At 40.0% G+C, this 14,075-nt stretch overlaps 1 protein-coding gene across 7 annotated transcripts in view; it reads right to left on the bottom strand.

The window, feature by feature from the left end:
• Nucleotides 1-14,075, bottom strand: part of PSD3 (pleckstrin and Sec7 domain containing 3) — a 597,461-nt gene that overhangs the window by 95,124 nt on the left and 488,262 nt on the right. For all 7 annotated transcript variants that reach the window (XM_066380473.1, XM_066380474.1, XM_066380475.1 and 4 more), the window contains one exon: nt 2,428-2,621. In XM_066380473.1, the coding sequence (XP_066236570.1) occupies nt 2,428-2,621 (194 nt within the window). The remainder of the gene's footprint in view (nt 1-2,427; nt 2,622-14,075) is intronic.

Genomic DNA, 14,075 nt, shown 5'->3' with positions numbered 1-14,075 from the left:
ATAGACAGGAAGAGCCCAAAGAACTGAAGGTGGCTGGAACTTGGAGACTCCCTCCAATACCCCTCCCTCAAAGGCAGGGTGAGGAAGCCCCCAGTGGTAAAGCAACAGGCAGGCAGGAAGTCACAGACGGGGGCCCAGTCAGCCCCACGTTACTTGATCCAGCTATTTGCCACTTATTTTTCTGTTCTGAGGCAGGAGCAGAAACAGAGAGAAGCAGAGGCAGGTAAAAGGCAGAACTCTTTGAGTTGCTGACAAGATAAAAGTCCTGTGACACTTAAAACTGCCCTAGTGACCCAGAAGTTCTCAAAGGAATTAACTAAAGCCTAAAGAAGTTTCATTAGAAGGAAAACCTTGGCCTCAGGGGACAAGAGGTCTATGATGGCTCAACTAGTAAGAAACTCCCAGGTTTTCTACCTATATTCATGTGCAGTGGACTGTTAAGGAAACAGAACTTCTGGCTGGGGAATTCTCTCCAATAATCCTCAGAGGTGGTGCAGGAAAACATGGACAAAGAAAATTTCATCAGTAGTCTGAACCTGGGGACATGGAGTAAGTTAACCAAGTATGTTAATCCGTTACTAGGGACGTGAATCCATGAAAAGATGCTCAAGTGGGTTAAATTTGTTCTGGTCCAGTAGGATGTAGTAACATTCTCTGAATCAGTGGTAGCTGTTTGGCTTCCTTGTTTTTTTTTTTTCCTTTTCTTGAACTGGCATTTTAAATCACAGTTATTCCGTTTTCCTTTTTTTGCCTCCAGTACTTCATCTGAAGTATGTCAGTTATTTCTGTATTTTTCATTTAGCCTACCAAGTGAAGCCACATCCCCCCTGAGGAGGACGGATACCAACTGGCAAATTTTAGCCCTGGAGATGGGAGCCATAGTTAGACACGGCATGTGGGACAGAGATGAGTATATGTGTATTTGAGGTTATAAATGAAAGACTGGACTATGTTTGGCAGAAGCGTTGTTTGAACTCCATATCTGGAGAAAGGGTGTGTGTGCAGGCTGGGAACACAGAGATGAATGCCTATTGCTTTGTCTACCAAGTAGCCCCTTTCTCTGAGAACTGTATCTTACTCCTTCTTGATGGAACTTTCCTGTTGCCATGACAACCAAGTTGGTGCTGGGACAGCATCCCATACCCGCAGTCATACAAATCAGGGTCCTGCCCCAGAACACACTAAATTGGAAGTGTGGGATGAAAAAGAATCCTTCTGGTGACAAAACTGAATATATGCTCTACGGTGCTGCTAATCACCATGTGTCCAGCCATGTAAGAGAGTTCTGTTTCAAAGAATACAGCTGACATGCAATATAATGTAGAGACAGAAATGGTTCTAGTGACAATTCTTCATCTTCAGGTGTGTCCTTGCCCTTTTATCCCTGAGCCAGTTGGAACTACCGTCACCTGCAACTACAAGAGTTCCGAAACCATGCTGTTAGAGAAAGTGAAGTAGTTTGTAGGCTAGTGCAGAGGATGCACAGGAAATACGACGGGGGGTAGTCCTGAAGAACTCGGAAACATTCAGAAACCTGCTCAGCCTGTAAGTCAGTGTCAAAGTCACTCTACTGAAGTGTTTCCCCTGACTGTAACCTACCGAGGATGCTAGCACAGGAAGAAACAGTGCCCAGTCACAGATGGAAACAGCGGTACTGCCCATCCCAGCACTGATGCTTGTCTCTGCGGGCAGCAGGGACACCTTGGAGGCAGAGCCTACAAATTTTAGCAGACATGTCAGCTTATTTCGCCTGTTCAACTACGTCAAATTGCTATTTCACTTTGTAAAGGTTATTCTAAACATGGAAACATACTCCATTTTTCTCAAATCTCAAAGACTATATCTGTCAGCAGATATTTATGTCTCATACTTCACAAAGCTGTCATATGGGACTCCTTCAATTTCCCAGTGATGCCATGCTCGCCTACGTCGCACCTGTCCATCTTCCACAGGGCCAACTCTTGCACATGTGCTTGAGTTTTAAATTTTTTCCCTCCTGCTTTGTCTCTGGATTTTATTCCATTCTATGTGTTGTTATATGTTCAACCTTTCCCATAATGACCAGAAATGTAAATGACATGAAGACAGGGACCTTGTCCATTCTATTCACTACTATATGCCTAGCACATAGTAGGTGCTCAAAATTATTTGTTGAAAGCAAGACTAAATGAATAAAAAATGAGAGATGAATAATCTGTAAGAAGCCTTCCTTTCTGAAGTTCTGTAATTCTACTTGGAGATGATAAGATGCCACAGTGGATCTCTGACTTAGGGTTAGTGGTTTTATCAAATTTCAATAATACCTTTCTAGGTCAACATAATAGAATTTTCCTTCATCTTCGACTTTACTTCATACAAATTCACTTTCAATTTTGAGCCAAAAGATGAAATAAATGAAATTACAAAATGACAACAAATGATGCTTACTCTTTTTTCCATCCATATCTGCGTGAATTTTCCGAGCCAAGAATCCACTTTTGTACACAGCAGCATTTGGGTCATGGGGAATGTCCAAGAACGGGTTGGTGGTGCTCCCAATACGACTGATGGTCTTTGGATGTGTACCATTAGCCTTTTCTTCAGTACCTTCTGACGGAGATTTCTTTTTCTCTTCATCATCTCTAAAGGGAGGAGACACAAAGATTGAGCACCTACCACAATATTCAACAAGCAAAGTTATTTAGTGTAATAAACTATCATATTTTCCGATGGTTTAGCAGCCTTAATAACCACCATGATAATATCAGCTATCATTTACTAAATATCTCCTATATGCCAGGTATTAATGATCATGACAATTCTGTAAGACTGGCATCAATACCCTACATTGAGATAAGCAAACAGGTTGAGATATATACCAATGGTACAGATATAGTAATTAAAGGAAGAGACAGGGAGGATATAATTATAAAATCTCTTAAGTCTCTGCTCTTTCTACCCACTACAGTGCCTTCATGTTTGTCTTCTTTCAAACAAGTAGAAGTTCTTTGGCGGAGATTATGATTTTGATGTTGGTTTTTGATATATGCATGGTCTAGCTCTAGTACAACACCAAGCATACAGAATACTACAACAAATAGTTATAAGTCCAATGAATAGCATTGACTTCTATCTGTCAAACAGCATTGAACTATATCTGTCAAATAACCAGGTTAATCTCAAATATTAAAACATCAGGTAAAGTTACCAATGGGTTAGGATGGTGGCACCATGTGCACTACTTTGGCATCTAATAGCTATTATATTTTCTGAACCACATGAAAGTTTGGGACACCCTATCAGCCATGCTTGAGATTGTAATGCACATTAAGTATAAGGGGAAAATGGATGGTTACATTCAGCTAATACAGAGGAGGGAAGAGAAGAAGAAAGTTAATAAGCTTGGCCCTGGCTGGCTGGCTCAGTGGTAGAGCATCAGCCTGGTGTGTGGAAGTCCTGGGTCTAATTCTCGGTCAGGGCACATGGGAGAAATGACCATCTGCTTCTCCACCCCTTTTCCTCCCCTTCTCTTTCTTTCTCTCTCTCCCTCCTCCCACAGCCATGGCTCATTTGAGCAAGTTGGCCCCAGGCGCTAAGGATGGCACCAATGGCCTCGCCTCAGGCACTAAAATAGCTCAGTTGCCAAGCAACGGAGCAATGGCCCCAGATGGGCAAGAGCATCACTCCATAGGGGGCTTGCCAGGTGGATCTCAGTTGGGGTGCATGCGGGAGTCTGTGTCTCTGCCTCCCTGCCTCTCACTTAATAATAATAATAAAAATAGAAAGTTAATAAGCTCTGATAGACTACTGGAAAACACAGCATGGCAATGGAGCATTTGTCTTAGCTCCCCTGTTTTAGTTTTCTGAATTACATCTGGTTCCACTGTTTATGAAACTTTGATTATTGAATCTTTTTATTAAAACTTCAACAAAAGTAACCATCAATAAAATGTATTTAAAATAAACCACAATATTATCATAAAAAGTGTTTATTTAGTGATCAAAGAAATATAGCCTTTTTTCTCCACTGGTATTTTTAAAGTAATTGTGATATATATGAAAATAACACGTGCTCTAAGGCATCCATATTTCAATTTTAACTTTATTTTTTCGGAGAGAGGCAGGAACATCCAGCTGCTCCTGTATATGCCCTGACCAGGGAATTGAACCAGCAACCTCCACACTCCGGGACAACACTCCAACCATTCGAGCTATCCAGCCAAGACTTAATTTTTATTGTTTTTTTTAGAAAGACAGAGAGAGAAAGGAAAGAGAGGGGAGAAAGCAAAGAGAGGGGAGGTAGAAGGGAAGCATTTGTTGTTCCTCTCAGTTGTGCATTTTTGGCTTGGTTCCCATGTGTGACCTGACTGGGGACTGAACCTGTAACCTTGTTGTTTTGGGACAATGCTCTTAACCAACTGAGCTAACTGGCCAGCCAGGGCTACTTTTAACTTTATTTGAGATAATTTTAGATTTACAAAGATAGGGTTCTCATATGCCCATCACCCAGTTTCCCTAATGTTAAGATCTTGTATAACTACAGCAAATGTTTTAAAACAAAGAAATTAACACTACGCAATGATGACTTAAACTTGACTTTATTTAGATTTTACCAGTTTTTCATTAATATTTTTTCTGTTCCTGGATGCTATCCATTATCCCACAGTGTATTTAGTTGTCATGCCTCCTCTAGTTGATGACAGTTCCTTAGTCTTTCCTTGTCCTTCATGACCTTGACACTCTGAGGAGTACTGGTCAATTACTTTGTAGACTATCCCCAATTTAGGTTTTGTATTTTCTCAAAATAGAATTGAGACTATATATATTTGGGGAAGGAAGCTATAGGTGATATACCTTCTCAATGTGCCCAATGTTTTATTACCAGGGATATTAAACCTGATCACTGGTTAAGGTGGTATCGAGTAAGTTTCTATAATATAGTTTTCTTTGTATAATTTGGGGGAGATATTTTATAACCATGAAAATATCCTCTTTCTCTTTAAACTTCTGACCACTAATTTTAACATTTATCAATGAATCTTGCCTGTGACAATTATTATGGTGATCTAATGGTGATTTTATTTTCCTCATTTCCCCTATATTATTAACTGGAAATTCTCTGTAAGTATGGACAATGGATATTTAAATCTTTCTCTGGGTAATAATCAATCAGTATTATTCTTTAATTTGTTGCTCAAATTTTTCCAGCTTTGGCCATTGTGAGTTCTATCAAGTAGGCTGGCCACGTAAGGTTATTGAGAACTTAAAATGTGAACAGCTCAAATTCAGATGTGCAATAAGTAAAAAAACATACACTAGATTTCAAAAGCCTTAGTACAAAAAAATGAAAATTATTTTAATTTTTATATGGATTACATAGTGAAATGATAATATTCTGGCTACTCTAGGTTCAATTAAAAATGTATTTTCTGTTTACTTTTATAATGTGGCTACTAAAATTTTTAAATGATAGAAGTGGCACGCATTATACTTTGTTTAAACAGGGTTGTTGTTGGAAAGGCTTGTAGATTCTATGGCATTGGGACATTAAAACCCAAAGACGACAATAATAGCACAATAACTGGAGAAATGTTCAACAGAGTACAGCTCAGTAAAACGCTGACAGTAAGCGAAAGTGTTCAATCCTGCCAAGTAAGTACTCTTGATATTGCGAAAGTTAGTGAAATGACCTTGCCAGGCTGCGAGAGTAGAGTCTGTCCTCGAAAGAGATGCAGGTTGGCACCACCTGGTGATGGCTGTCTTTGGGCTTAAATACATGTGGCTGTGTGATGGCTGGAACTTCCAGGATGGAAGTGATACCAGTAACAATGCTGTGAGGACCTTTCTTCCCTTGGTAGCGCCCTCCTGCCCCCCACATTCCCTTCTCTTTTCTTCCTGCCCTTCCCCCCATATCTCCTCAGTCCCCAGGACTTTTACCTGGCTCCATTTGAAACATGGAAGAGGCAGAGACTAGAAACCAATCACGTTATATCTGAATTCATATTATTCTTGATTGCATCATTACATCATTGTGAGGTTTTATCGTTTTTACAGAGATAATAAATGCCAGTGCCTCTCATAAGGGAGGTTGTTTCTACTGTACATAAAAGCAGGTACAAATTAATATAATATACTGATAAAAGTAATTTTACAAATATATAATACTAATAAAAATAATTCTACAAATAAACTTAACTTGTTTCTATAAAAAACAGCCCCTTGACTAGGGATTTCCTGTGTACCCTGATCTACTGAGATATTTTCAGAGTGATAATATAAAGGATTTCGTTTAAGTAAAACAGAGAAGACCCAACAGGGCTCTCTGTTTTGATTTTGAAAAGAATGATCCATACATGAATATTTTGTACATTTAAAAAGATTCCATCCTGGCTAGTTGGCTAAGTGGATAGAGTGTTGGTCTGGCGTGTGGACGTCCTGGGTTCAATTCCTGGTCAGGGCACACATGGGAAGCGACCATTTGCTTTTCTTTCCCTTCCTCTCCCCCTTTTCTCTCTCTCTTCCCCTCTCGCAGCTGGCCCCGGGCACTGAGGATAACTCGGTTGGTCTGAGTGTCAGCTGCAGGCGCTGAGGATAGCTTGGTTGGTTTGAGCATAGGCCCCAGACAGGGGTTGCTTGGTGGGTCCCAGTCAGGGAGCATATGGGAGTCTAACTATCTCCCCTCTTCTCACTAAAAAAAAAAAAAAAAAAGATTCTTAGTAGAGTATATTCTACTGAGATTCCAGAAATCACAACACCTTACAATGTACAAAATTCCCTCAAACATTCTTTAAAACAATCTGTTCTCTCGCTGATCAAGTGTATCCTTCATTGGGTGGTTTAAGTCCTACATCATGAGGCAGTCCAAGCATGGCAACAGCTCTAGTGCTGATGATGGATAACCTTTCTACTTCTCTGTTCTTTCTAAAGGGCAAATGTAACCCACATATTTCCTACATTCCGCCTTACTCATGACAGGTGCTTTCATTTTTAAACAAACAAAAATTGACATCATACCAATCCATTGGAGTCTTACATTTTACTGAAATTCCACAAAGAGTGGAAAACAACTGCTTCCTAAAATTTACAAAAGCTGAATATTGTTACTGTGACGTAGCTTCTGAGCAGATTATAAAATACGCCATTTGGCAAGTCTCATTATAGTGAGGTTTCAATTGTAACAAAACTGTTAAGCTAGCACCAAACTCAAAAACTAAAGTTATTTTTAAGGGCCTGTTATGTGAAATTCAAACATTGAAAATAAATTGGTGGGGTTTTTGTCTGTGTGGATGTGTGTGTGTGCAAATAACAGTTAAAAAGAAACATTTTCTGGAGCAGAGCTGAAGTTTTAACCTGCGAAATCATCACTGAGCACGATATTGAAATTGGATAATAAAGATAAATTTAAGTCCATCGGCAGAAAAAGTGAGGAGGACACTTCCAACATTCACATTTATATGTGCATTTCCTTTTTAAACTGCAGTAAAATATTTAACATAAAATTTATCATTTTAGCCATTTTTAAATAGTAAAGTTCTATGGCATTCAGTACTCTCACATTTTTGTGAAACAAAAACTACCAACCATCTCTAGAATTTTTCATCACCCCAAACTGATGTTCTATACCCATTAAATAACCTCTCATTCCCTCCTTCCTCAACTACTGGCAACAACTCTCCCATTCTGCCTCTATGAATGTGACTACTGTGGTGCCTCCTACCAGTGGGATCATACATTGTGACTGGCTCATTTCACAGAGTGACGTCCCAAAGGTTCGTCCATGTTGTGGTATGTGGTGAAATCTCCTTCATTTTTAAGGATGAATAATACTCTGTTATACATTATATATATAATTGTACCACATTTTGTGTATCTATTCATCCATTAAGAGACACATGGGTTGCTTCCACCTTTTGGTGACTGTCAATAATGTTGCTGTAAACGTGAATGTGCAAATCTTTTTGAGTCTTTGCTTTGAAATCTTTTGGGGATATACCCAGAGCTGGAATTGCTAAAACATACAGTAATATTTGTTTAAAATTTTGAGGAACTATCATATTGTTTTTCATAGCGGCTGCACAACTTTACATTCCCACTGACAGTGCCCACGTTCCTTTATTCCATGTGCTTGCTAATACTTGTGTTCTGGTTCTGATTGCAGCCATTCTAATGGGTAATGGAGTATTTTATTGTGGTTTTGATCTACATTCCCCTAATGATTAGTGATGTTGGGCAGCTTTTTGTGTACCCGTTGCTCTGTCATAAATCTTCTTTGGGAAACTGTTAATTCAGATCTTTTGCCCGTCTTTAAATTGGATTACAGAGTCACGTGCCATGGAACAACAGGGATATATCCTGAGGGACAGGGTACTATATAGCAGTGGGTGGGCTATGGGTGGGCTATGAATTAGCTTCTTTGCCTTGGCAAGGCAGCAAGATGAGACCCAGGGCCTTCATGGCTCATTGTCTGGGGTGCTGAATCAGGCAAGAGTGTACACTGAATACTCTGGTCAGATGTGGCCAGCTGTTTTGCTCTGTAGACAGGAAAAGACATGGGCTGTGCTTGCCTGTTTAAGTGGGCTCTCAACTTCCTGTGTGCTCTGTCTGGTGGGTTTCCTGGTCAAGTGACTGAAGACTTTATTCAGGCATAAGTGGGACTACAAACCAGTCTCCCTGCCCAGGCACAGTGAGAGAAACAGCTCCAAAGCTATAATGCTCTGTGCAGGCTTGATTCCTGCCATCTGCGTCTCAAGATCCTGTCTGAACAGGGCCCCTGGCTTTGCTCTGGGGGTGATCAGCTCTGCCTGCTGGGTTTCGGCTGGAGCTGCTGGGTTACCCAGCATCCAGGGGCTCTCACCATCCTTCCTGCCAGATGTGGCTGGGGACATGCTCCACAGGAGATGCGGTGATGACTCGACTCTTCTGCCTGGCTGGGGGCGGACCAGGCTCCAGGGCCAGCAGCACCCGCATTCAGGAACTTAGGAACTCAGATTAGGCAGAGCAGCACTCTGCCAAATTCCCTGGTTACCCTGAAACGTTGCCTTGGTTTCACAGATGAACAAAGCCTCTGGTTGGGACTACCGTTTGGGCTCTGCAGTTAAAAGCCCAGACTGCCAAGATCTGAGCGTTGGTTATTAAAAGTCCCTTTCCCCCTTCTCTTTCTTACTCAGATCCCCAGTAGTTGAGCAACACAAACACCCTTACCATGGGGCAAAACTAGAGTAGGGGCTCCCACAAAGCAACCCACAATGCTGGCGTGGGGAGGAGGGGTGTGTGTGCTGGATGTCATCCCAAGCTCTCTCCCCACTGGAGGAACTGCAGGCTTAGGGAAGACCTCAGCATGGAGCTGGGCTGGCCTGGGAGAGGGGCAGTACAACCTATGGCCATTCCTCTTACCCTTCTAATGTGGTCTGTCTTGGTTTCTGTGGTACAGGGGGCGCTTGAGACTCACTCCAAATTTCTAGGGTTCTCCCAGTGATGTCTTGTCCATGAATAGTTGTTAGTTTTTCTTGTGAAGGGAAGCGAAGTCAAGAATGATGTCATTGGTCTCTTTTTACTTTTGAAAAATAATTTCATAGGGTATAGAATTTTAAGTTGGTGAGTTTTTCTCTCAACACTTTAAATATTTCACTACACTCTTTTCTTGCTTGCATGGTTTCTGGGAAATTGAATGTAATTTTGATACTCTATAGGTAAAGTGTTTTTCTCTGGCTTTTTTCAAAATTATTTTCTTTTTTTTTAAAATTTCTGCAAATTGTATATAATCTGCCTAGGTGTAGAGTCTTTGGTTTTTGAGGGTTTTTTTTTTTATAATACTTGTAGTCTTTATCCTGTTCGGTGTTCTGAGTTTCTTGAATCTGTTGTTTGGTGTGTAACATTAGGTTGGGGGAAATTTTTAGTCATTGTTGTTTCAAATAATTCTTATCTCTATTCCTGATATTCTCATTACATGTATGATACACCTTCTGTAGTTGTCACACAGTTCTCAGGTATTTTGTTCCAACCCCCCCCCCCCCCCAGTGTTTTTCTCTCTGCTTTTCCATTTTTGAATTCTGTTGACATGTTCTTTTAAGAATTTATTTTTCAATTACCATTTACATTCATTATTATTTTTTACTAGTTTCAAATGTACAGCATAGTGGTTAGATAATCATATACTTTACAGTATCCCTTCCCCCCATTATTTCCAGTAGCCACATGGCACCATACATAGTTGTTATAATAATTATCGAGTATATTTCCTGTGCTGTATTGTACATTTCCATGACTATTTTGTAACTACTGATTTTGTACTTCTTAATCCTTCTACCTTTTTCTAGCCCTCCCCTCTGACAGCTATAGGTTTCTTGTATTTATGAGTCTGCTTCAATTTTGTTTATTTTGTTCTTTGGATTTTACATATAAGTGAAATTATACAGTATTTGTCTTTCTCTAAGTTACTTCACTTAGCATAATACCCTCAGGGTCCATTCTTACTGTTGCAAATGGTAAGATTTCATTTTTTATGGCTGAGTAATATTCCATTGTATATGTGTGTCACACCTTTTTAACCCACCTGTCTGTTGAAGGGCACTTGGACTGCTTCCATATCTTGGCTATTGTAAATGATCCTGCAGTGAATACAGGGGTGCACTTAATATTCCCTCAAATTAGTTTTGAGTTTCTTTGGATGTATACCTAGAAGTGCAATCACTGGACCTTTCATATTGTTTTCCACAGTGGCTATACCAATCTGCATTCTTACCACCAGTGCATGACCTCACTAACACTTGTTTGTTCATATATTCATGATAGCCATTCTGATAGGTGTAAGGTGATATCTCATTGTGTATCTTTTTAAAGTAAAAATAACCTTTAAAAAAAAATTAATCCGTTCACCTTTTTCACCCAGTCTACCAACTCCCATCCTCTCTGACAGCTGTCAGTCTGTTCTCTGTATCTATAAATCTGTTCCTATTTTGTTAGTTTATTGTTTTCATTAGATTCCACATTTAAGTGAAATCATATGGTATTTGTCTTTCTCTGACTGGTTTTTCACTTAGCATAATACTCTCTGGGTCTATCCATGCTATTACAAAAGCTTAGACTCCCTTCCTTTTTATAGTTGAATAGTATCTATTGTGTAAATCGACTATAGCTTCTTTTCTTTTTTCCCCCCAAAGTTAGAAGTGGGGAGGCAGAGACTCCCTCATGCACCCAACTGGGATCCACCCAGCATGCCCACCAGGGGGCGATGCTCTGTCCATCTGGGGCATTGCTCCGTTGTGGCCAGAGCCATTCTAGCGCCTGAGGTGGAGGCCATGGAGCTGTCCTCAGTGCCCAGGTCATCTTTGCTCCAATGGAGCCTTGGCTGTGGGAGGGGATGAGAGATATAGAGAGGAAGGAGAGCAGGAATGGTGGAGAAGCAGATGGGCGCTTCTTCTGTGTGCACTGACTGGAAATTGAACCTGGGACTTCCACACGCCAGGCCAACGATCTACTGCTGAGCCAACTGGCCAGGGCTTGACCATAGTTCTCTATCCACTCATCTACTGATGGGCACTTGAACTGTTTCTAAATCTTGGCTAGCGTAAATAATGCTTCAATGGATACAGAAGTGTGTATATTTTTTCAAATGAGTGTTTCAGGTTTCTTTGTATATATTTCCAGAAATGAAACTATAAGGCCATAAGGCAGTTCCATTTTTAATTTTTCCTGAGGTAACTCCATACTGCTTTCCACAGTGGCTGTACCAATCTGCATATCCACCAACAGAGCATGAGAGTTCCCTTTTTCTTACATCCTCACCAGTGCTTGTTCGTTGTTGATTTACTGATGATAGCCCTTCTCACAGGTGTAAGGTGATATTTCATTGTTTTAACTTGCCTTTCTCTGATGATTAGTGACATTAAGCATCTTCTTATATGTCTATTGACACATCTTTTCATATTCTTAAGCTTAGAGATTCTCTTCTCAGATGTGTCCAACTACTAATGAGCCCATCCAAAGCACTCATCACTTCTGTTACAGTGTTTTTGATCTCTAGCATTTATTTTTTGGTTCTTTCTTAGAATTTCCATTTGCATGCTTACATTGCCCATCTGTTCTTTCATGCTGTCTACTGTATTCATTAGAGTACTTGGCATATTAATCAGAGCTGTTTTAAATTCCTGGTCTGATAATTCCAAATCCCTGCTATATATGTATCTGGTTCTGATGCTTGCTCTGTCTCTCTCCAAACCAAGTCTATTACCTTTTAGTATGTTAATAGTTTTCTCTTGATAGAGACAATGTACTGAGCAGAAGGAGCTGCTATAAATAGGCCTTTAATAATGTGGTAGTTAGATGGGGGAAAGAGAAGCATTCTCTAATTCTGTAATTTGCTCTCAGTCTTTAGTAAGCCTGTGCCTTAAACTGTGAACTTCACATAAACTTTTCAGAAACCCCACACACGCACCAGCATTAAGCGGAGGACTCTCCCTTCTGCCTCACTGCGTGGCAAACCCAGTGGGTCAGGCTTTTCTCTGCTTCCTTAATTCTGGTTTCTCAGTCCATAGTCAAGTCAAGAGGGCTGAGCTCAGCAGGCTTAGTCATCCAGCTCCCCACTGCATTCTCCAATCTAACCTTCTCAGGGCACCTCGCACTTTGGGGTATAGAGCAAATATTTAACTTCATTTGATTCAGTACTCCTCTAGCCAGAATATTAAGACAGGAGTAGGGGTATGAGTCAGCTACCAAACTCTATCTTGAATCTCCAAACATTACCATGAACATTATCTTAACTTAATTTCTTAATCTCACAACCACCCTAAAAAGGAAGATATTACCATCTCAATGAAAAACCAAAGGTCAAACAGGTGAACCTTACATAGGTAGGACCCTTGTTGAGTGGCTAACAGACCTTTTTGGAGCTGTACATAGGCTATGATGAATCACAGGCACAATGCATCTTAATGGAATGACAATAATGGGGTGATGGATTGTTATGCAACTCTGTAAAGTAACCAAAAACCTTGAAATCGGACACTTATATTGGTGAATTTTATGATATATAAATTAAACCTCGCCCTGCCTGACTTGCAGTGGTGCAGTGGGTAAAGTGTTGACCTGGAACGCTGAGGTCGCCGGTTCGAAACCCCAGGTTTGCCTGATCAAGGCACATATGGGAGTTGATGCTTCCTGCTCTTCCCCCCTTCTCTCTCTCTCTCTCTCTCTCTCTCTCTGTCCCCTCTCTCTAAAATGAATAAATAAAAAAATCTAAAATAAATAAATAAAATTAAAATTAAACCTCGCCCTGACCAGGCAGGGTTGGGCAGCTCAGTTGGTTAGAGCATCATCCCAATAGGCCACAGCTGCAGGTTCTACCCCCAATCCAGACACATACAAGAATCAACCAATGAGTGCATAAATAAGTGGAACAACAAACTGATGTTTCTCTCTCTCTTCCCTCTTCTTCTCTAAAATCAATAAATAAATAAAAAATAACCTCAATAAATCTGCATTTAAGAAAGAATACAGTGGTTGAGTGTATGAACAGAACCTTAAGTTGAGTATAATTTTAACATTGTGATCAGGTGACTATTGGAAAATTAAAAATAAACTTATTTTAAAAATGTTCTCACTTGTCATGGAGTTTTTATTATATCCCATCATATAATGCCATAAGGCAGAATGAGTTTAAAATAGATCTGCTTTGACACTTAACAAAAAAGCATGTAAACTAAAAAATTGTTGTTTAAACAGTAAATACATTTTATTTTCTGAAAATACCTTATTCCAACACAGGCATCTTGGCTATAAAAAACAGACTATACTTTTATGAATGATGTTAAGCTCCACGATTGGCCCTTTAACACGAAGAAAAATGCTTCCGGTGTGAGTAAGAAACCAACTAGTAACTTGGTTTTCTGAAAAAAAAAAAAAGGGTGTGACTGTATGAACAATGACTGCAGCATACTTTCCAAAAGAAGGAAAACTTCATTGAAGATGTTAAGATATTTTTGTTTTTGAGTTTTAATGGAAAACAGTTGTTGGTTGTACATTGGGGTAAAGCCAGATGCTAGTTTCCAAAAAGACCTACTAGGGAATTTCTAATGGGTAACTAAAAATAATTTTCTCCA

This window comes from Saccopteryx leptura, chromosome 4 (assembly GCF_036850995.1).
Source record: "Saccopteryx leptura isolate mSacLep1 chromosome 4, mSacLep1_pri_phased_curated, whole genome shotgun sequence".
Lineage (NCBI taxonomy): Eukaryota > Metazoa > Chordata > Mammalia > Chiroptera > Emballonuridae > Saccopteryx > Saccopteryx leptura.
This window is presented reverse-complemented; position numbering and strand designations above follow the sequence as displayed.